Source organism: Athene cunicularia (genome assembly GCF_003259725.1).
Source record: "Athene cunicularia isolate RWA chromosome 4 unlocalized genomic scaffold, athCun1 chr4_part1, whole genome shotgun sequence".
Classification (NCBI taxonomy): Eukaryota; Metazoa; Chordata; class Aves; order Strigiformes; family Strigidae; genus Athene; species Athene cunicularia.
Genome location: NW_020799098.1, coordinates 24506788 through 24531706, shown reverse-complemented (window position 1 = coordinate 24531706; position 24919 = coordinate 24506788). Strand labels below are relative to the sequence as shown.

Sequence of the window (24919 nt, the reverse complement as noted above, 5' to 3'; positions counted from 1 at the left end):
ATGTATGGAGGGACTTTCAAGTTTATTAAACAGGGAAGTTTAGAAAGAGACCTTCAACTTTCAATAGGATGTTCTGTTACAAAAAATCAGCTAAGATTTTGCTCCAATATTTTCCTGTTATTATGATCAATGCATAACAACAACAATTTACAGAGAATTAATCTCTATAACACAGTATTTATGTTCCAACCTATGCATATAGCTAACATTTACAAAATTACATAGCTTGACAGACAAAGGCCCATTTCTAGCAGGGTCAGAGGGACAAATTCAGTAGTGAATCTCCATGCAAAAACCCTGCTCTGCCCCATCTTAGGCCTTCAAATATTTTTCTGGTCCTGGGCTTTAGTTTATGAATGATAGCACTATGTTCAGTCCCTCACAACCACTAGGTGGCCTAGTTTGCTCAGTTCTGATAAAAAGGTTTCTAGCATTTGGTATTAAAGGATTTAAACTTTTTGGAAAGGCTGGAAGGAGAAGATTGGGTTTAAGAGTACTCCATCACTGATGAATCTTTAAAACTAATCCAATAATCAAGCTTGATAAAGAGTTTATGCACAGAGCTTATGAGCAATCTATGCTTAGAAGCAGAAATGCCTAGCACTATTATTTGGAAAGGCAGGAACTCAGAAGCCATTCTAAGAAGGAGCAACTCATCAGAAGTAAAGTCCAGTTTGAGAGATCACCTGAAATATTCATTAAATCCTTTCACAACCTAAGGCACATTATAGTATGGTTAAATAATGAAATAAACATTAAATACTGTATATGATGATAGTGTGAACAATTTACAACAGTTGCTATGAAGCACTATTCAAGATGTCCTCAGTCTGGGAAACGCTGTTGTTTGTTTTTTTAAATACACTGACCAACAAACTCATATACAAACATCTTGTAAATATGGTTGACCTAGTAGTTCTCAGTAATAATTTTAATAGCCTTTTATAAAAATACATTTCCATGGAAGTTCCCATGTTTAATAACACAACTTGTTTAAGGTAAGGAATGTACTGAACGATATTGAAAAATCCTGTTGCAGTATCCTTTATGCAACATAGTGTTTAAATGAAGCCCCCTCACCTTACCTCCTCCCAAAACATGACAGTTTTGATCACTTATGCAGTGATTTCACATTTCTGACACAGAGAAAGATATATTAATTTCTCTATATTAAGGTTCTGAGCAAATAGTCTGAAATATATAAAATTACAGATAGATATTACTAGAAAGTGCAAAAGTTAATGCTCCCTCACAGCTGAAATGTTGTATGCACTTTGAAGCTTTCCAGCTATAGGCATCTAGTGTTGCTGCCTACATTAAGAGCCTAGGGAATGTTCTATAACAGAGAAATGTGAGGCTCTGATTCTGGTGCTTTTCACCACACCTGGGAACCTCCGCTGAATATATAGGAAGCTTCAGACATAACTTCAGCATCTGAGACTGCAGTTCCAAGGCAGCCCAAGGCACCCTGCTAGCTGGTTGTTCAAGTTCTTCCCTCCTTCTTGCACCCAGTAAGCATTTCCACTCATTCCTGGACTTGTTCCAGATCTCATAGGACTCTTCATAGGTCCATTTCAGCTGTACTAATTTAGCAGGAGACTAACCTTCCAAAAAAAAAAAAAAAAAGCATGAAAATTTTTTCTTCCTTATGATATTGAAACAGCTCAAGTGACATGCATCAGATAGTATGCATGCAAGAAGTGAAAATCTGTGGTCAAGAGTGTTAATATTCTGCCACAACCACAATACTATTCATCAAATCAGGCTAGCTTTGTCTGCTATGGTACTCCTGTAGCCACCCTGGCAAAATATGTTTTGGATAAGCCCACTACAAGGCTGGTGGAAAACTGGAAGGACTACTGGGTTCAAAGCATACTACTGTGATCAGCAGTATGAAGTCCAGCTGGCGGCTGGTTACTAGTAGTGTTCCTCCCAGGTTGATACTGTGGCTGATACTGCTGGTGTCCTCATTAATTATCTGAAAGATGTAATGGAAATCACCCTTAGGAAGTTTACTGATAATATCAAATTAAGGGGAATTGCTGATCCGCTGGAGGGCTTGGTTACTATTCAGAAAGACCCAGACAAGCTGGAAAATTGGTCTGACTATTGTGTCATGAAGTTCAGCAAAGGCAAATGAAAAGTCCTGTACCTGGAATGGCATATTCCCATGCAATAGTACAGGCTGGGAGCTGACAGTAGAGGAGACATCTTAGCAAAAACAGACTAGGAAGTTCTGGCAGACAACAAGTCAGCAGTATATCCTTGAGGTAATGAACCTGATCCTTTTTATTTGGTACATATAAAACTGTTTCTGGATACTGTGCCCAGCTTTGGGCTCTCAGTACAAGGAAGACCTTGCCATACTAGAGCAAGTCCAGCTGATGGTCACTAAGATGATGAGGGAGCTAGAACACATGACATATGAGGAGAGGTGGAGAAAGCTGCCTCTATGCAGTCTTAAGAATTTTTGAGACCGCTAAGGAGGCATCTTACTGCTGTCTTCAGCCACCTAATGGAAGACCGACCATTCTCAGAGGTATGCAGTGAAAGGAGGAAGAAAAAGAGACAAGTTCAAACATGGGAAATTTCAATCAGATATTAGAAGAAAAATGTTCAGTACAATGGTGATCAAACATTGGAACAGATTGCCCAGAGAGTCTGTTGAATCTCCATAATTGAAGATATTAAAAACTCAGATATGACCTGAGCTATTTCAGTTAACTTTGAAACTAGATCCAACTTTAAGGTTGGCCCTGCTTTGAGTTGGTGTTGGATGAGATGTCCCTTCCAATCCAAATTATTCTATGATTCTGTGATTCCAACTGATCTCTAGTTTTATAATAGCTTGATTCAAGTACCACTTGTATTTTGGGATGATATAGAACAATTACACTTAATCCAAAGGAAAACAATGAAAATTACCCAAAGTCTAGGAATCATGGCCTACAAATAAAGACTGAAGGAGCTGGAGTTATTCAGTTCTGATGACAGAATACTGAGGGTATATGTGTCTTTAAATACAAAAGGTTGTTGCAAATAGGAAAGAAAAGATGCATTTTCCATGTTCACTTTGGATAGTACAAACAATAATAATATAAATCAGCAAAAGGTATTTAAGACTAGACATGAGGAAAACTGAATTCACAGATGTATTAATAATTAAGCAGATTGTTTAGGGAAGCTACAGAAACTTTACCACTAAAGGTTAAGAACAAGATCACACTGGCTATGAGTGTTATAGCTATAACTGATTCAGCTTTGGGGTAGCAGAATGGATTAGGGAACTCCTTGAAGTCACTTCCAGCCATTTCCTGTGACCGCAACACAAAATGACCTACTTGTCTGAATATGCTTTGTATTGGGAATTAGGTATATTTTCATGGAAAAACAGCTTTAGAAATTTCAGATACTACTCCAGATTAGATTCAACCTGCCAGACCTTACTGTTCTGAGTTAATGCAGTATGAGTATTCCCTCCAAGACCTTATAGTAATTTTGGAAGTTGATTGTTCAAACTATCACAGTACGAAGCCATCACTGGAGACTCAGTGAAGGAGAATAACTATTTGCTTCTTTCTGTATTAAGGAAATGCTAACTATTTATAAGCCCACAGAAATGGTGTCTCAAATGGTACTGAGGATCCCTGTGATGCTGTGGGGAAACTTGCTTGACCCAAACCAGTATATTTTCTGTGAGTGAAAAAACTTGGTTCTTAAAGCTATCAACAGGTATCTGTCAAGAGAAATAAAGAGTAAATTAGGAGGGTCCTGTAATTACATTAAAATAATGAGATAGAAAACAGAAGTTGCTTTCACATACTTTCCATTTAATATTGCTACACCAACAGTGCTCCTTGGAGTTGACATGCTAGCTACAAAGTTCCACTGACGAGCCTGTGGATCCCATCTTTCTACTGTATTCAGGTAGCTCCAGCCATCATGTCCTCCTACAGCATACATGGGACCTTCCAATACAGCTACTCCTACAAAAGCAGATATGAAAAACTATCAATTCTGGATAAGAAGAAAGAAAATAACATTTTCCTAGTGACAGTCCAGTGTGCATCACAAAATACTTAAAAAACAAATAAAAAGAAATTTCCTTTTGGTAGCCAGTGCTGGATATAATCTGAAGGAGAAAAGATGTTCATTAAGCAGTTGGCATTAAAACAAAGTTTCCACCCCTCCTGAACTTAATGTTTTTTAACCAATCTTAAACCAGATAACCTTTTAGAAATACGCGTTCAGCCTTTACAGAACTCTACATACCAAGACCATGACGATGAGTAGACATAGGTGGCATTACACTCCAAGTTTTTGTTCTAGGGTTGTAGCACTCCACAGTATTCAATGTTTTCAGTCCATCTCTGCCACCAACAACATACAATTTATCATCCAACACTGCAACTCCAAACTGCAATCTTCGTCCATTCATGTTTGCAACAGGAGTCCACATGTTGGTACGAAGTTCATACTTTTCAATGCTTGTAGCTCCTGAATGACAACATATGCAAGTTATATAAAAAAAATAATCAGCATAGTTTTTATTTCAGCAATATGCTGCTCCCACAGGACAGCATCATGTCCTGCAGCATTTTCTTATTTTTCTGTATACAAAGTGTCTTTTTTGACTTTGTCAGGAATTAAATGTACCGTTATAAATGGAGGACCTTCTCAGTGCTTTTCAAGACAAAAAGCAGGATATCTAACTGCTCTGCAGAATCAAGCCTTTAGAAATACAAATGTTAGGAATATAAAACAACCCTTGTGAAATGCAATTATATATTGAAATCAACTCTTTTGTAATATTAGAAAAAAATCTGAAGCTACGTGACATGAAGTACTGTGTTGGGTTTGTGTGTGTGGTGGGTTTTTTTTGTAGCAGGGGAGGGGGCGATAGCAGTGGCCCCCTGTGAGAAGCTTCTCAAAGCTCCCTCAGCTCCAAGTTGGACCCACCTCTGGACAAGGCTGAGCCAATTAGCGATGGTGGCCATGCCTCTAATAGTATCTTTAAGAAGGGGAACCTGGGAGGAGGAGTTGTGAGGAGGACACCTATGCAAACACCAGTCAGTGGAAGAAAGGAGGAGGAAGGGGGGGAGCTTTGCCAGAGCAGAGCCTCCCCCCTGCAGCCCGTGGCCAGAGGGCAGGCTGTGCCCCTGCAGCCCATGGAGGTCACCAGTGGAGCAGATGCAGTCACCCTGCAGCCCATGGAGGTCACCAGCGGAGCAGATGCAGTCACCCTGCAGCCCATGGAGGACCCCATGCCGGAGCAGGTGGCTGTGCCCGAAGGAGACTGGGACTCTGTGGGACATCCCTGCTGTTGTAGTTCAGCACTGGAAGGACTGCAACATGTGGGAAGGGCCCACACCAGAGCAGCTCAGGAAGAGCTGCATCCTGTGGGAAGGACTCATGTTGGAGAAATCTCCTGGAGAACTGTCTCCCATGAGAGGGACCCCATGCTGTAGCAGGAAGGGGTGTGAGGAGTCCTCCCTGGGGAGGAAGGAGTGTTAGAAATAACATGTGAGGGACTGACTGCATCCCCCATTCCCTGCCCCCCTGTGCTGCTGTGGGGGAGAAGGGAAAGAAATCAGGAGCAAAGCTGAGCCTGGGAAGAAGGGAAGGGTGGGGGGAAGGTGTTTTTAAGATGTGGTAATTTAGAAATATTCTAAATCTCACTGTCCTACTCTGTTAAGTGGCGATGTTGTTAGTGTTTGAATTAATCTGATGTTCTTTTTCTTCCCCTAATGAGTCTGTCTTTTACCTGTGACTCTAATGGGTGAGTCATCCCTCCCCGTCCTTATCTCGATTCCTTTTGCTTTATTTCTCCTTCCCATTCCTGAGGGGTAAGGGGTGAGTGAGCAGCTGCATAGTGCTCAGTTGCCCTCTATGCTCAAACCAAGTACTGAAAGTGCTAACTTTAAAACAACAAATGTAAGAAAACTCTCTGCTGTAACTTTTCTAACTTTCCAGATTCGTTCTAACTACCATTAAACAGTATGGAAGTGTCTACAAAAAAAATGAAAATCCAATTAGCTCTGACAGAACTATTTAACAATTAGTCAAAAAGTGTATTTTATTTTTTTTTTTTAACACATGTGCAGGTCATCTTTGTGCCCTTTCTGTCATCTTCTTCCTTTCCCAAATTACTTTCCACTCAAGTAAATAAAGGTTTGTTTTCACTACCTTCAACATTTCACTAATCAGGAATCAGATATTCCCTTGATAATTCCAAATCAGTTGTAACTCTAGCTTCCAGAATGTTTACAGTATCAAAGCTACATAGGGTTTTTTTAACCTAATAAACAGTGTAGATTTTTTTATGTTCTATACTGCAGGATCTTTGAATTCTAGAATTAACATCTTGTAAAAACATCTATCAAACATTTATTTTTAAAAGAGTCAGAATAGCTCATTAGCTAACTATTATATAAGCCAATACCTTTTGTTGCATCCATTCCTCCAACTGCAAACAACACGCCCACTGTAGATTTTCTAGGTTTGGTGCGAGGACTTTGCAACATAGGTCGTCTTTCTGGCAACAGATGGTACTTCATTGCTTCCATAATGAGTTTTTGACATTCAATGTCATCCCTAAAGAGTGCATTATTTTCCATATCTGCCAGAAACTGTGAAAAAAAGAAAATCAAGATGTATGGCTATAAAACAAATAGAGAATAAAAACAAGATTAAAAGAAAATATTTTCATAGAATCATGGAATGGTTTGGTTTGGAAGGGACCTTAAAGACCATCGAGTTCCAAGTCCCCTGCCATGGGCAGGGACACCTTCCACCAGACTAGATTGCCCAAAGCCCCGTCCAACCTGACCTTGAACACTGCCAGGGAGGGGGCAGCCACAGCTTCTCTGGGCAACCTGTGCCAGTGTGTCACCACCCTCACAGTGAAGAATTTCTTCCTTACATATCTAAATCGATCCTCTTTCAGTTTAAAGCCATTACCTCTTGTCCTATCACTACACTCCCTGATAAAGAGTCCCTCCCCATGTTTCCTGTAGGGCCCCTTTAGGTACTGGAAGGCTGCCATAAGGTCTTTCCAGAGCCTTCTCTTCTCCAGGCGGAACAACCCCAACTCTCTCAGCCTGTCTTCACAGAAGAGGTTTTCCAGCCCCCTGATCATCTTTGTGGCCTCCTCTGGACTCACTCGAGCAGGTCCATGTCCTTCTTATGTTGGGGGCCCAGAGCTGGACACAGTGCTGCAGGTAGGGTCTCATGAGAGCAGAGCAGAGGGGCAGAATCACTTCACCTGCTGGTCACACTTCTCTTGACGCAGCCCAGGATGCAGTTGGACGCCTGGGCTGTGAGCACACACTGATGGCTTATAGTCAGTTTTCCATCCACTAATAGCTCTAAGTCCTTCTCTGCAGGGCTGCTCTAAATCTACGCATCACCCAGCCTGTATTTGTGCCTGGGATTGCCTGGACCCATGTGCAGGACTTTTCACTTGGCCTGCCTTGTTGAACTTCATGAGGTTCGCATAGGCCCACCTCTCCAGCCTGTCCAGGTCCCTCTGGATGACATCCCTTCCTTCCAGCATGTCGACTGCACCACACAGGTTGGTGTCATCGGCAAACTTGCTGAGGGTTCACTCAATCCCACAGTCCATGTCACCAATAAAGATGTTAAACAGTGCCAGTCACAATATTGACCTCTGAGGAACACCACCTGTCACTGCTCTCCACTTGGACATCAACCCATTGACTGCAACTCTCTGAGTGCAACCATCCAGCCAATTCCTTATCCACTGAGTGGTCCACCTGTCAAATCCATGTCTCTCCAATTTAGAGACAAGGATGTTGTGTGGAACAGTGTCAAATGCACAAGTCCAGGTAGTTGACATCAGTTGCTCTTCCCTTATCTATCATCGCTGTAACACCATTGTAGAAGGTCATGAAATTAATCAGGCACGATTTGCCCTTAGTGAAGCCATGCTGGCTGTCACCAATCACCTCCTTATTTTCCCAGATGCCCTAGAATGGTTTGCATTAGGATCTGTTTCATGATCTTGCTCCATGATCATGATTTCATCCAAAGCCTTCCACTGTCTGATTAGAATTACACATTTTCAAAATGGTCATATAAAAAAAAGACTAGGGTAGAGAAAAACAGGTAAAAACCAAAACATTTCAAGCTAAAAAAAAAAAAAAAGGCAGCCATCTGATCTTAACGGATGATTTAAGCTTAATGGTCCAAAGGAAGAAAACAAAATCTCAAATTCCAGTGCCACTACAGGTATGTTTAAGGAAATGGAATCAAGCTCCAAGTATGTAAGTCAGTTTAACCTCATGCTCTTGCTCCTAAATCCACCCAGTCCAGAGGTAGAAGCCACTTCAGGCACAGGCTGAATTTTTTAATATATGGTCTATTACTCACCCTGACAGTGACCTGGATCATGGTATATCAATTAATACAAGCCTTTGTTAAAAATTTTAAGATCAAGGATACAAGCAAATTTGACAAGTGTTAAATTTTAAATTTGACAAATAGAATTAAATTAAATAAAGACTACTAATAAAAGTTATTAAGTTTAATGATTCTGGAGTCTTTCATATTCTGTTTGTCAGACTGCAGGAAAAATATATTAGCAGGTTGATTGTCCCAACTGTCATTATTAGAAGTCTAGACAACAGGCATTTTTCTGAGCTGCAAGACATGGCCTGAGTAACAGAGAAAAAAAGCAAGTGAAGTGCTCCACTGGGACTTGGGCAGTTGTCAGAACAATAAGGAAAAGGCAAATGCCTCTAAACTGCCATTGCAAAATCCAAACACTTTGTGAATATTAGAAATATGAGTCCACAAAGCAGAATGAGATGCCATTGTTAAGCTGTTGACAGCCAACAGATAACAGGAATAAAATTGCTGTGAAATTAGCAATCAGGAGTACTAAAGGGCCTTGTTACGAAATAGCTGTCCATAATATGATGTGCATATCCCTGGATTAAAGCTGCCTTAGAACTGCAAAGTGGCAAACATGACATTCATGGTTCGAGAAGAGATACAGGTAAGTACAGACTGCTAAGTCTGAACATCTCTGTATCAGGCAAGTCAACAGAAACTATGACAGAAAACATAATCAACATACACATATAATAAAAAAAACCTTTCAAAGCCTTTTGCCATCAACTTTTGAGAAGACTGAGCTTGAGTTTTTCAGTATTTCTTTAACTGGCTAATGTTCTGATTCTATTTAAAATAGTAAATCAAAACATTCTCACATGAATTAGCAGGAAGGAACCTAATTTTAATTCTTTACTTTCAGTACTTCCCATTGTTTCTTCTCTTGACCCAAAGCACCATTTACCACTTCACAGGGACATTCTGATTATAAAATAGGAAACTAAAAGCTGTCTTTTAACTGTCAGCATGCAATACTATAAAATTGCATGTTGATTTTTTTTTAAAAAATCAATTACTACTGTCCTAAATTGGACTGTCTCATAGTTGCATACATGAAAATTAAGGCTTGTACACAACATGACCAATTCTTACCTCCAATATAGTTTTCTGATAGACGAACAGCATTTAATATTTAAAGAAACACCATGTGTGCATATATGTTTTCAACAAGATGCAACCTACATTTTCTTGAGTTTCTAACCCACTCAACCTATAAAGAAGTTTTTGCATAGCATAGACTTTCAATCTGTGAAAGCAACTTCATCTCAGTTAGAAAGAAATGCATTCTAAGATTGTTTTAGTACCCAAAAAGCCTGCAGGCTCTTGAAAGTAAGCCTATTGTATTACAGTTTTCTGTAAATATTCTTCACTCAAAGAACTTGGAATGGCCTTACTTAAATGAAAGCCGACTTTTTCCAAGTTTCATTATTTACATATCTCCTTGTACTAAAACTATTTATAACTGAGCAGTTACAAATTATATGTTAGCATGAAATTACAGTCTTTGGAAACCTGATGAAGAAACAGGTAGCGCAGATACTTATGTACTAAGAATTTCTGTCTAAAAGGAAGCAGAACCATCTTGTAACTCAGAAATTGTTTAATCATCTTTTTCATTAATTTATCAGAGATGGAATACTTGCCATCTTACAGCTCAAGAAGCTGACAAATATTCATATTTAGCCTTTGTAAGAGCAAAAAGAGACTTACAAATATTTAGGACACTGTTTGCATTAACCAAAGAGATGCCAGAATGCCATGTACAAAGAAAGAGATGAATAAAACCACAACCAATAAAACTGACAACTCATGACAATTGTTTCCAGTAGTACAGTTTTACAGTACTTCCTAAAGTTGGATTTTTTTAGTGTATGAATCTAATATTCTTTGCATCTCTGCTTGCAGTGTTACTGATTTCAGCAAGTTGTTCAATTTTAAAAATTTCATTTCTTTCAAATAGCTTTAACCCTTCAATTGTAAAATTGGAAACCTTTTCATTATGTTATGTTTGCTGTCAGATTGCCTTAAGTCCTGTGATCATGAAGCAAAACATGATTCTGAAAACGTTGAGACTCTTTTGGGCACTTCAAACTGATTTATTCAATGCACTAATTGCTGCAATATTAAAACCACAGCTTTAACACTTTAATTTGTTAAAGTAATAAATAAAAAGGCAACAGAAAAATATTGTATTAGAAATATAAGTATATATTTGGAGAAGACATGAAAAATTAAATATAATAGTAAGTGAAATATGATTGCTTTTGTGTTTCATTCTGCAATTTTCCTAGTCAGTTACTGAGTGGACATAATTTGATTTTCAGTACATATTTCTTGGATAAATTCTGTACTTTCAATTTCTAAAGATGTTTCAATTACAGTTAATTAAGTAAAAGGAATATATCAGTGGTTATTTAGTTATCAATTAATTAAATGCTCAACAAAAGAATGATTTCCTCCAGGTCAACTGGCTTACACTGTATTATGTTTCTAGAAACAGTGAATTACAAAGTCAAGGCCACAACTGAGAAAATCCTGCCATAGCATATATAATAATCAGTATGGAAATATTAAAACTAAAATGCTTGCTAGTAAATCTTACTATCCAGCAAGAGGATACCAGGTAATACGCATAATGTTGTATATGTGATTTATTGCTATGAATGAATCAAATTCAGTTTTTGTTGTGTTAATGAATTCTACTTATTATTCAGGCTGTATTTGTTATCTAGCACAAGAGAAGAAAAAAAATAAAACCTAGTTTACACACATGTTATCAGATAACAGTGATACACATGACACTAACAAGAGTAGTCATTCTTACAGGATTAGGAAAATTGTAATTCACAACTATTTAAACTCAGCTCAAGTCTTCTTCAGCATCATGTGTAAATGTTCAAGAAGGAGAAAAAGTATTGATCAGGAAGAACAAAAAGTACCCAAAAATGGTTTATCAAAAGTTAAGAGAAGAAAAATCAATCCAAATAATTTATTGAAATTGTATTTCCAAAATCTCAAGGATAGCTATGATTATATGAAGGAAATGTAATGACCCAAATAAACTCTGCAAGTTCCATAAAGAAGAAATTTAAAAAGGACACACCTTCTAGTGACAAACATATCCTTGATAAGCATTTTTTCTAGGCAACATAAATTATTTTTTCCTAGCAGCTCCACCCCTTTTTGTGTCCCAACTGATCTCAGGTTAGGAACAGAATATGCTGCACTTCACAAACACACACCAACTATCATGCCTATACAACATGCTAAGCCCTTATATGCAGCTCTAAAAATCCAAATCATTAAAAATCCTGAAAGCTTTTATGATTTGTCACTATCAATATATCAATGCTATAGACGTTATGCTCACTGTAACCATGGTATAAGTTATAGAGGAATTAACACTTTACTTGTGGAGCAAGCAGAGGCAGTCTAATGTAAGCCAGGAGTTTACTGAGATCTTTCCTTCTCTGTTCCAAATCATGTCGAACCCATGTAAGTAGTGCATTCAGTATAGTTTCTTCATTAGGAATATTCATGTCATCACTTGCTAAAAGCTTTGCAATTTCAGTGGCTGGCAATAATAGAAATTCTTGGTTTCTAATTACTTCCATGAAGTTTTCCTGAAAAAGAAAAGGTTTTTTTTTTTTAAACACAGGTGACATTTTATGGAACTCCTACTGTATCTTCCCCTATTTTCCGTCCTTTCACACCATCTCTCAGTTGTGCCAGTAAATACCACTGGATAATTGACCTAGGATTAGAAAAAAAGTAAAACAAAAAGGTACTGAGTTATTTTGACCCCGGATCATTTTCCCAATTCTATCATTCAGTCCCACAAACAGATGTGCTGAAACAACTGAGGGGGAAGTGTACAGACAGAAACGAGTAATAGGTTGTGGGGGTTACTATCTTGGCACTGTAAATTGAAGAAATACTTTCTGAAGTATAGTTAAAAAAAAAGGTGCAATTTATTCCTGTTGACAATGTGTAATACAATGCAAGATGTATTTATAATTTATAACTGTCAAGCAAAGAACAGAACATGCTACAAATACTGGGCACATTTAACTGTTTTCATTACTGCTAGATTATACTATGGCACTAAATTTTCAGATTAAATAAACAACACTAACAATTTTATTGTTGATTTTAAATGGATTATTTTAAGTTTATTTTATTTTGTAGGTTTTATACAGCTGATCTGATTGACTGGGGAGCAAAACATACAAAGAATCCACAATATTGTACACACCCTGCTTTATTAACAATAATTACTTTGATAGGATTCAATTTTCTAACTTTCATCCTGTCATTTCCAGCAACAAATCCTTATTTCAAAATAGGAAAGTCACAATATGTAACATTTCCAACACTGATATCCTATTACTTCATAATACTAGGACTTGCAGAATATTCTGTAAGGATTCTCATGAACTTAGGCAGAAATAGCAGAAAAGTATGTAGAAACACAACCAGCACTGTGAACTTACAGTGAGAAACCTGAATGTAACAGAAAAAGGTTAAGATCATGTCTGTCCTTTTCCTCCATACACCTCTAGAAGGAAGCAAAGTAAAATGAAAGAATCACATCATGTTCTTATATTTTGGTAGCTCAAAACCCAGTTAACCTCATACTTCAAACTAAGAGTAACTTCAAGACAATGAAACAGTATGACAATCAATTTAGAAAACACACTGTTGATCGCTAGATAGGTAACCAACAGGATGCTGGTTTTGCTCTGCCATCACATGTCCCTCCAAAACACCTGGAGGATAAAGTGCATTAGATCCATAGACAGGGAAGTCTAACTGGGCCTAATATCAAAATTAGCCTTACTTAGTGTCTTGTTTAATGATTTAAAAAGAAAGAATTGCACACTAGTGAAAAAACTGGATTAGAAACACATACACGTTGGGGAAAAAAAAACATAGGATTTTTAGGTCAACAAACCAGGGAGAAACTTGGGAGCAGAAGCAGGACCTGCACTGCAGAACAGGTATTTAACATAAAATGGCAACATACAGTAGAGTTAGGCATTGCATATGCAAAGGACGATAGCAAAGTTAAAAAGGTAACATTTCTTCCTTTTTATTGTTTAGTCTAATAATTTAAAAGTTATACCTCAGTACTCCAAAAAATATTAACTAATTCAAGAATGCTGAGCAAAGAGGAAAAAACTAATAAGGAGTAAACCAGTCCACCCTACATGAAAGCCACATATACATAAAATGGCTACAAGATGTCTAAGGGGAAAGATCGAAGTGACTCTGCAGGTAACTCTGGAGTTAAAATTAGCAAAATAATTGCAAGTGTTATCTGTGCACACAACTGTCTTCCTGGATAGAATTTGGAAATGAAAATTTTACATTTAACATCTGAAAAGCTTTCCTACTAGAGGGACCCAATCGGTTACACAAAAATACTACTTCCAGGTGAAAACTGTAGTAGTAGATTAGAAAGGAGATAGAACTGTCTTTTCCTCTTTAATTTGTTTAACACTCTGTATTACAAAATGAAAGTTAAGAAAATGAGCAAATACAGGAATTAAAAACAGTGAAAGGACTGTACCAATATTCACCAGCACTACACAAGCACTGTTGCTTATTTTACTCTGATATCGAATGCTTGGGAGTAAAACTGAATCTGAAAAACTACCAAAATTATTTCCAGTTTCAACATGCAGTTCACAGAAATTCAGATTCCATTGAGTTCATTTTTTCCGCTGCTGTTTTTCTGTTGATTCTCTGTCCTAGAGAGTATGCAAGCTGGAGCTGTGCTTTTAGTTTTTCTGAATAAACAGGCAGTGAGCACTGACAAAGAGAAAAAGTCAACACTTTAACATTTACTACCTTAAACTTTCCATATTGTCTATCCGGATCACAGGAAGAGGAAGGGGAAAGCACCTGCATGGAAAGTTTCCTTTGTCTCTGAAGGCAACGACAAGCTGATCTTGCATAAGTCAGTCAGGGATCCTCTTTGGAAAGCTTTTTTCCAATTGGATGTCATCACTTCAACAGCTGTTGTAAGTATAAAGCCTGATTTTCCTTCTTGTTGCTTGCAGACAATTGCTTTCTGATGGGAACAAGTTCAGCTTCCTCTTGCTCCCATTCTATTTTAAAAGCAGAGACTCCTTTTGAGCACAGTATCAAAGCATTCCACTGGGAATACAGCCACTTTTTGGCCTATGTCTGGGTTTTTTTATAATGAGAATCTGACAGTTCCTCTTCCTCTACAGACAGAGATTCTGAAGACAAAAAGGAGGAGCCAGTGTATCTCCTAGCATTCTTAACCTCCTCATTAGCCTTTTCTTTCCTTCTTCTTATGGGAACTCTCTGTGGAAGAACAGGATATTTCAGAGAACAAACGGTCTGCAGATTCAGTCCCTTGCTTTCTGGTCCTGAAAGTAAAATAAAAGTTCCCCACCCCCAAAGTTAGCTCCTCAAAGAGCTCGGAAACTTTATCAAATGAGTAGCATGAGGTTTATGTATTAGCTAAATGCAGTACCTGTGCTCAATGCTGTGCATTACTCATTCACATCATAACCTTATATTCACCCTTCAGCAACTGTAGAGTGAATAATACTGATATTCTTAACCACAGGTCTGTCTTGGACTTGATACAGAGCAAAAAAATATTAGGAGCACATAAAAGATAAGACCTCATGATGCTTATTTCTAAGTGGTACTTAATCCCCACAGTGGGATCCAGTGAGATGATTAGTCTCCCCTACAATGTGTCAGAGAGATGAGAACCTCAGGGAGCATCAGAACACCTGAAGGCTGAGAAAGACGGTACACTGCTGTGGCCCAACAAGCAGCAATAACCAGAGGGCTCTGTTTAAACTCTGAACCTGGACAATTGAAAAGTAAGAGGTGCTTGACTCACAGAATCTGAATGAAAACAAACAGGGAATGTAATTTTGTCTACTGGCTGCTTCAGTCTGCTGGTCAACTGAGGTATGAATTCACTAAGAACTGAGCAATTTGAACTTCTGGTAAACTATTAATAGTCAGATAGATGTCAGATAGAAGCTACCTTACTTGTAGTCAGCTTAACTGCTGCGTTACGCAATAAATCAACTTAATGCTTTCTGTGTACCCAGGGTTTGTTTAGAGTACAATTATAGTAGCTTGACTCCTCTCTGCATAGTTTCTGGATTCCAAAACAGGCTGGGCAGCACGCAAAAACCTATTTAGCCTTGCCAAGGTAGTACTGATCTGTTGTGCTAGGCAAAACTTAGGAAACTTGAAAGACAGAAATATCTTGGATTTTTGCAGGTGAAAGGAAGTGAATGGGTATTTTCCAAGTCAGATGATTATTGAGCAGGGTATTTTGGATTGAAATTTCAGGTGCAAGAATATAAAATCCTTGTTTTAGGCACTAACATAATCTTTGGGTCTGGCTGTTTGTGGACAAAACACCGCTGAAATTTCTCTCCTTTCCATGCTCCCCCCTACCAAAAGAACAAACTGTCCTGGCTGTTGCAAGAAAAAAGACAAATTATGCCTCTTTGATTCCTTCTCCCAGATCATAAACTCCACATTGCAGTGATTTATCCAAATCCTGCCTTACAGGAGAAAGCAAGTGTCCTATGTCTATCCTTCTGCAAAATCCCTAGCTTCTATGCTTGGCCTCAATCTCTTACTCTATCCTAAGTTTTTCCTCTTATAAACAGCCATTGGCTCTGCTCAGAAATCATGCAAACTCCAAAATTAACTTGATCTGAATCTTGTAACATTATCATTGCTCACGTAGTTCTGAAGACTTCTGATGAAAACCAAAATGTTTTTTCATTCTGCTTTAAGCATGGAAAGCTAAGCAACAAAGACTACAAAGCTATACCTACACAGGGATTGACTCAGACACTGTAATGTATAATGTGTACTTTTTCTTTTTTGGTTGTAATTAAAATCTGTCTACTGAAGAAGCTACTGACACTTACTTAAGAACACCTCATTACTCAGCATAGGTATTTCATGTTCTGGAAATAACACAGGCTAGCTTTTCCTCATCTGTAAATATTAACTGCCCTTTGGTTTATTGTTTCATGGAAGACGAGCTATTGGTTTTCATTCAAGGTACTTGACTGTTTCAAACAAACAAGATGACAAAAGGGGTGTTTCTTTTGACTTTGTGAAGACAGTAAGAAAAATGCACTGAAGGCATTTTGTGCAAAAAGGCTTTATGAATTACAGTGAACAGATACACTACTGGTCAGCCTAATAAAACTCCTAAATCTGTAATTGTATGACCCCTATACTACATATAAACTACAACAGGATAATCTTTGCTCTTTAGACAGCATTAAACCCATTACTGATCAGTTTATTTCATGTTTCACTTAATGCATTCTGAGGTTTTTCAAGCTTTAGTTTGCAATGTCAAAAACTGACCTGTTTTGACAACCCTAGAAATTATCTTCCTCTGAAAAAACAACTTATCAACTGTCAACACAGTAAGCAATAAAGTAATGCATCACTTAAGTCATTTTAGCATGACATACATCTACATCTTTAATATTAAGTGCAGCATTCAAATCCTTCTTTTTAATCACACTGTATGATGTAATTAAAATCATGGCCTAAAATCATGCTAGTGCCTTCCGATGACACTATTGAACATTACTCAGACATCAGGTTTGTTAACAGAGATAGGCCCACCGAAGTAACTCACTGATTGGTCCTTCAGTTTAACTAAATGCTTGTTTAATCTGAATTTCTTGTCTTCATGTAAAGAATTATTTTAATGAGGCAGGTAAGATGATTATCAAATTATAGCATGTGTCATAAAACCCTTTAAAACTGAGAAGTTGTTTTAATTGCAGGAAAACAGTTACATGTATTTTTTTCGGTGAAATGAAAAGAAAAACTCATAGAAAATAACATATATAAATTAAAATGTAAGTATTTTATATTATTCATTACCTCCTACTTCAAGTGCTTTAAGAGAACCAAAATTATACAGAAAAGCCAGAATTATTTACTATACTCAGTGTAATTCCCCATTGTTCTATGCTGCCCACTGCAGCATAAAATTAATTCATTGTTTTAACAAACAGAATTTCCAGGTACTACAGGTGCACTTAACCCTTATGCTCTAATACTTCTTAATGGAAAGAGCATCAAGTGGCTATCACTTACTACTGTTGAGCATTTTCTTTTTTTCAAACAGCTTTTAAACAAATGAAATTACTTGGGGATTTATTTTCATTGAAGATTCAATTGGACTATACATTTCTATGCAGTTTCCACAGCAACATTCATTTCAAACTAAAGAAGCTGCTTCTCTATTACTCATTATTACTAAAATTCAATTTCATGTCTCTGTTGGAACTAAACAACATTAAAAGAGGCCTTGGGAAGAATCCATCTAGCACAACTAATTAGTTTTGAAAATGGCTTTTTAAAATCCACCTAATTTAAATTTCATCCACATCGAAGCCTTAAAAGCAACAATTGTCACTGAGGTAAACAATGGCCAAAAGGCATACAACTATTTTCATGTGGTCTGAAAAAAGACAGGTGCTATAAAAGAATGGCTTTTATAAAGTTCACAGCCCCTTTCCGTCACAAGTCATGAATTGCCAGTCAAAATAGTAAGACTATAATCCCTAGCATTCAACTTTAAAGATGCTTTAGTCTATCATTTTTTACTGTTCTGATCTTGGCAGTCCACTTGAGGGACATGACAATAGCACAGACTAAAATACATGTTTATTCTGAAAAATAGCAAATACATCAGAGGAGGGAGGTTCTCTTTTTGCATACTTTTTGTATCGTTGTCTCACTCAACATTAATTCTAATATTCCTCAAAGGCATAAGCTACATTTATCTTTACTCTTGTCTACTTCATTGCAGTCTCCTTATTTTTGTTTGAGCAATAATGAAGATCAAGAATAGAAACATGTAAGTTACAATCTGCAAGCTATTTAATGACCTGTTTGGTAAATTTCAGCATGCACCTGACTTTAAACAGATCAGAGATCCACTCACTGAAGAAGAACACTGTATCATATTAAAAAAAAAAAAAAAAAAAAAAAAAAACTGTTATACACGGTAAATGAAGTTATTTCAAACCAAGAAGAAATAATTTTTTAAAAAGTTTTTAAACCAGGAAAAGCTAAGGTGGCATGAGGAAAGGTCATAGATTTCTAACACTAATTACAAGATAGAAATTACTCCTCTTGGATCTAAGCCAATATCTTAACAGCAATGCAATGCATGCTACAGAAGCAGATGAAGTACTATCTTCATTCCCACATCTCTTATGCAGTATCTACATGGCCTCATTCAGGTCCCAAGAGCTTACACAGACAAAATTTCATCAAGAAAAGAAAAATGCCTCAGAAAACTGCAAAGAACAGATGAACTGACTTGCCTCAGAGATAATTCTGCCTTCTTCTGCTGATAACATTACTAAAATGCACTTGTGAGAAGGAAAAGAATAACATTTTACATTAAAATAAGACTATTAAGATGAAGTTTAATTAAGTTGGCAGCTCAGTCTTTCTATAAATTAACTCTGAAAATATCATTAGCAAATTTGTATTTAGTCACATATTGCCTAACCTAAGATTAAACTGTTTGATGCCATCCTGACATCCCATTACTAAGAAATTAAGGATAATGCAGAATCTATATTGATGAATGCCCACATTCATATCCCAAGTATAACTTAGAACCAGATTACTCCAGCTCATTACAAAACAAGAATTCTATAGTTCACTTAATAATGTGTTATTTTGGACTAGATGATATCAGCTTGCCCACTGTTATGTTTGTAGGTTTTGATTGACAGAAATAAGAACAAGTTTTTGAATTATTTTATTAAATGCATATCACACAATCCCATTACTGTTACAGGGAACCATTAATGCTTGCTTATTTCCTTCCAACTCTAAACCAGCAACTTTATAGTTATTTTGTCATTTCTCATCATGGGAACATATGTGTATTCTTGCTTGGAAAATGATCAAGGCTTTCTGGGGGAGAAACATTCGTATTTCATTCAGGAAAACATTCTGTATTTTCCTTACTAAATAAAGCGAATGATACTTAAAATAACATACCATAGTATAATTGTGAGCCACCTTGTGCAAGTCAGTGCAACCCTGTGCATCAGCGAAAGATCGGATTCCAAGGCAATTAGATGGGTGAAGCTGCTTCATTAGAAATTTACAGCATGCTTCTACAACCTGAGAGAGCTGAAGAAGGCAAGCTGTAGACAACAGGCACTCAATGTTATCTTCTTTTAATTCAAGGCGACCTAGTAACATTAAAAAGGAGACCACATTAGTTTTCCCTAAAACTGAGAGGCAACAGAATTATTTACAGATTATATGACAGAATATAAGGCTTTGCAAACATCATTCTCAGCAACAGATAACCAGCTTTTCAAAATTAAAACCTATAATGATATAAGGGAATCCTAGTAAAATTCTTTTTTTTTGTCAGTCACGATACATTTAAAATATTCACATAATTTTTAACTAACTGAATATAGTATTATCAGAGCAACTATATCCTACCAGGTCGCCTCAGGTAATGGCAATGATGATTTCTTTTTATTTATTTATAAGGAATTAAATAATAGTAATTTCTAAAGAGCATTTGAAAACTAGTATTGGAATAGAATGTTCACAGTAGTACAATTCATTACATGAAATTCCCATTTTCATTCTAATTACCTGTATATGCATATTGAACCAGAGCCCACAGTGCATTTGGCTCCACACCTTCCATCTTGATTTCTTCCTGTCTTGCTTCCCTTACGTCATTAGTGAACATTGCCGCAAAGTAGTCCGAAACAGAGGAGAGAACCAATCTGAGTATATCATGGAGAAAAAGGAGATACGCAAAAAGGAAAAGTCAAAAAATCTTAGTCAACATGATGTTCTTTAATTTATGATTCATTACCTTGCCCTTTGTAGAAACACTGTTTTGAGAAAAATATTTTAAAATTGACAAACTGCTCCCTGCTCTAGTTAGTTCCCTTCTATGAATAATGAAGCAGTATTACTAAATCTACATTTGCTGCTGAAGTAAATGAATTACCCTTTCAAAGCTCAATGACTTTTAATAGCCAACACAGAAACAACCTACAAAAACCACATAAATTGGAAATACATATATTTTGTGGAAATTAAGAAAGAACGACTTACTAGTCCTTTTCAAAGTGCTTTAAAATGCTTTTATTCTTGGTGCACACATATACATTCATTTACTAATACCAACAACAGAACTAGGCACAGTATACATGGACATGGTACAGAGTAATCTCTTTTGTGGGTATGTAATTACCCTTTTGTTAACAACTAACTCTGAGTATTTTAAGATACTAAGTAAACACGTTAGTTCACAACAGACATTTCTTTGGATTACTGAATGTGGTGGTTTAGGTCCTGCCAGGACCAGAGACCACATTGCCGTTGCCCCTCCCCCACCCTCAGCCGGTCGGGCTGGCAGTGAGGCACAGACCCCGGGTTAAAACAAGAAGAAATTTAATACAACAGTGTGATAAACAATCTGAACAACAACAGTAGCAATGATAGCAACAATAAACAGCAATAACAGTAAGCAAGACAAATGATATACAAAGAAATACCGCAAATGGTCAGGGAACAAACCCGACATGTGCCTCCCGCCACCAAAAACGCCACTGAGGGAAAGAAGAAAGTTTCCGCCCCTGGACCTGACGTCAGCATGGTATGAATAACCCCGATGGAGATCCCTTCCTCCTCTCTCTCTGCTGGGGAAACTTAACCCTATCCTAGTTGAACCAGGACATAATCCACCCCTTTATTCTACACCATCTGCGTCATGTCCAGCTGCCATTTAGCAGTTAACAATAACAAAACAACAATTTACAAAGGCACAGCATAATTCACGGCATGTTCTCACCCAGAATCAAGTCCCCCTGTGGTACGCATTGGACTCTCCATTGTCCAGCATCACCCACCAGGTACACCCAGGTCCCTGAGCAAAAGCAATCCCGTGGATGGGTTTGCCTTTACCTTTGCCTGGCGCAGGACTAAACCAGACCATTTTTCCCAACATATTCCTCGTGCACCACAGGGACTTTATCCCCATCTACAGCACGTGGAGGTTTTGACTGAGCCAGGCCAGCTCAACTGGCAGATCCTCTTGTGTTGACTAGCCAGGTGGCCTTTGCTAGATGCATGTCCCAGTCTGAAGGTCCCACCTCCCAGTGCTTTCAATGTGGTTTTTAACAGTCCATTGTAGCGCTCGATCTTCCCAGAGGCTGGTGCGTGGTAGGGGATATGGTAGACCCACTCAATGCCGTGTTCTTCTGCCCAGGCATTTATGAGGTTGTTTCAGAAGTGGGTCAGATTGTCTGACTCAATTCTCTCTGGGGTGCCGTGTCGCCACAGGACTTGGGTCTCAAGGCCCAGGATGGCGTTCCGGGCTGTGGCATGGGGCACTGGGTAAGCTTCCAGCCACCCTGTGGTTACTTCTACCATTGTGAGCACGTGGCGCTTCCTGTGGCGGGTCTGTGGCAGTGTGATGTAGTCGATCTGCCAGGCCTCTCCATATCTATATTTCAGCCATCGCTCTCCATTTCGCTGGGGCTTCACACACTTGGCATGTTTGATTGCAGCACACGTCTCACATCCGTGGATGATTTCTGCAATGGTGTCAGTGGTGAGGTCCACCCCTCGATCTCGAGCCCACCTGTATGTTGCATCTCTACCTTGGTGGCCCGAGGTCTTGTGGGCCCACTGGGCTATGAACAGTTCACCTTTGCGCTGCCAGTCCAAGTCCACCTGAGCCACTCTAATCTCAGCAGCTTGGTCTGCCTGCTGGTTGTGTCGATGTTCATCAGTGGCCCGACTCTTGGGTACATGGGCATCCACATGGCGCACCTTCACCACGAAGGGAAAGAAGAAAGTTTCCGCCCCTGGACCTGACATCAGCATGGTATGAATAACCCCGATGGAGATCCCTTCCCCCTCTCTCTCTGCTGGGGAAACTTAACCCTATCCTAGTTGAACCAGGACACTGAAAGTAAAACACTGAGTGCATGTAACAATACCACTCCACAAAATGTGCAGTTTTAATGTCTCAGTATTTGTTCACAGGACTAGGGTGAAAGAGAAATGAAATCATGCGGAACAGGAATATTCAACCCATAGTTCTGCTCTATGAAACCTACAATAACCATGAGGTCTGTTGGTTTCTTCCCCAAGAGACCTCCAGAAACAGCCTCATAGTTTGGATCAATTGTTGTGCTGCAGTAGTTCACTGTTACCTTGCTCACAGGGAGTTCCAATATAAATACACTTACACATGTACTGAGCTATACAAACAGCAAGCCCAAGAATCAAGCCTACTGCAAATACAATAAACAGACCATCTGCATATATTCAGTGAATCTAATACTTCATGAAATGTCAGTTTATTCCATACTGAATCATGATATTGGCTTGTTAAGATGACAGAGGCCAGGAACCTCAAAACAGAGTAAAACTGACTGAAAAGGTGAGCACCAGTGCTTAGGAGTAAGTCTAAACATGTATTAATGGGGAGGATTGGCAGGTATATACACAAAGTCATGAACTCCAAAGAACTGTCTCTTAGTTATTTAACTGTGAAGTAATAAATTGTTGACTAATTTCAACTACTTTTTTCTTGCTGATTTTCTGACTGTTGACCATTTGACCATGCCTACAGTAGGGTAATCCTTTTCTTATACTTGCTAAGGCAACAGAGTTGGGTTAAGAGAGTATGGGGAAAAAATTATTTTTATTTTAATGTCTTAATGATATAATGAGAAACAAAGTTCTGTTCTTTTAAAGAACATACTGTTCTTGAATATGATATTTATTCTGTGACTGACTCACTGAGAAAAAAGAATATTCTGCCAAGGTAGCACCCAGGCATCACTCCTAGGCATTTTAATCTCAGGTTTAACGGCACCTGCAGGTGAATGAGGAAATACTGCCTCAAGTTTAGTGAAATTAGAGACTACATTCATGTAAGCATTTTTGCAACTGCTTTTGATGCTAGAATGAGATGACAAAATGTGTACAAAATGGGGGTTCTCATCAGAAGGGAAAGTGTGTAGATGGACAGATGTGAATAACCTAAGTATCTCTGCAGGTTCAAGTCAGAATTAAAAACAGTCAAAACAAACAACTCCAAATATTAGTCTCTGGCAATACTGACTTAAATTTCTACACAGAACAGAGCATGAAAAAGTCTCTGCAATGGGAAACAGAACATAAAACCTAATCTTTGGGTTTGGTTTTGTTGTGTTTTTTTTCCCCTCCAACAGTGCAACTGGTTTAGTTAGCTGCACTATTTAGAAAATGGCTGGACTGTACATATCTTAGCAACAACTGTTGAAGAAATGTCAAATAATAACCTGAGTCTCCAAACACCTTCTACCAGCTTGTTGATATCAGCAAATTTCTCCCCATAATTTTCAGTCTAGAAGTCCTCCAAGAGAAATTGTTAGAATTTACTACTTTTGCAAACTTCTGTTTGGACTCATGAGAAGGTACACATGCTTCACAATGATAAGGGCTTTCCAGAGACTGATTTGCATATGCTGAAACAGGATGTGCTGCCTGGGAATAGATTAATACAAGTAATATGCCAAAATGTAAGTTATACTGATAACATTTTTGTAATAATTTTAGCCAAGAAGCATGTTCACAACAAAAATCCTTAGAACAGATATCCACATTTTTCTCTTAATTCAACCAATTTAGAAAAAAAGTTCTTTCAAATAAACAAAGGGGATTAAAAAATACAGTGAGAGTGCATCAAGGTGGCACTGAGCTAGCATAAAAGAAAACAAAGGCAGACTTTCAGCCAACTGGCCTTTTCTTGTTCTGTTCTTCCCACTAGTCAATAAAAATCAATTACTACTTTACTCATGTCATTTGGCATCCACTTGTTCATTGATCTGTTAATCTAATAGCTAACAACTGATTTTTCTTTCAACCTTTTTTTGGATTGTCTGAAATTAAACTGCATTTCTACATACAGATTATACAATGTGAAGCAGCTAATACCTTCATATAACTGAAGAAGCCACAGAAGACTTTCCCTATCCATATTTAACCTATTTGCTAAAAAAGCTCTAAAAATGATAAGGAACGAGTATGATTTTTCAAAAGAAAAACTGTGCAATGACTATAAAAACTACATTTATATTCACAATCTCCTTGTTAAATAGAGCCATCATGGCTCTTCATATTAACATAAAGAGAATTACTCTACGTTATTTATTAATCATTAAAATGAACATATCCATATCAAGAGTTCACTGGGAACTACTGATGCTACAAAATACTGCCTTTCCTCAGTTTAGAAACTGAAGCAAGCTATGGGTTTTGCATTCTGAGTCTGTAGTCTTTTTACGCTAAGAGTAGTATTTCTTCCATAATTGGCCCAACTAAAAATGCCTACAAAATCAGTATACACTGACATTTGAGAGGCCTCTTAACAGTACCCCCCCTGCGCGTGCCCCCC

At 37.9% G+C, this 24919-nt stretch overlaps 1 protein-coding gene across 4 annotated transcripts in view; it reads right to left on the bottom strand.

The window, feature by feature from the left end:
• KLHL5 (kelch like family member 5) overlaps nucleotides 1-24919 on the bottom strand; it is a 65842-nt gene that overhangs the window by 6126 nt on the left and 34797 nt on the right. For all 4 annotated transcript variants that reach the window (XM_026847028.1, XM_026847029.1, XM_026847026.1 and 1 more), the window contains 6 exons: nucleotides 20107-20243; nucleotides 19489-19685; nucleotides 11826-12038; nucleotides 6443-6629; nucleotides 4273-4497; nucleotides 3824-3986 (listed from right to left, as the gene is read on the bottom strand). In XM_026847028.1, the coding sequence (XP_026702829.1) occupies nucleotides 3824-3986; nucleotides 4273-4497; nucleotides 6443-6629; nucleotides 11826-12038; nucleotides 19489-19685; nucleotides 20107-20243 (1122 nt within the window). The remainder of the gene's footprint in view (nucleotides 1-3823; nucleotides 3987-4272; nucleotides 4498-6442; nucleotides 6630-11825; nucleotides 12039-19488; nucleotides 19686-20106; nucleotides 20244-24919) is intronic.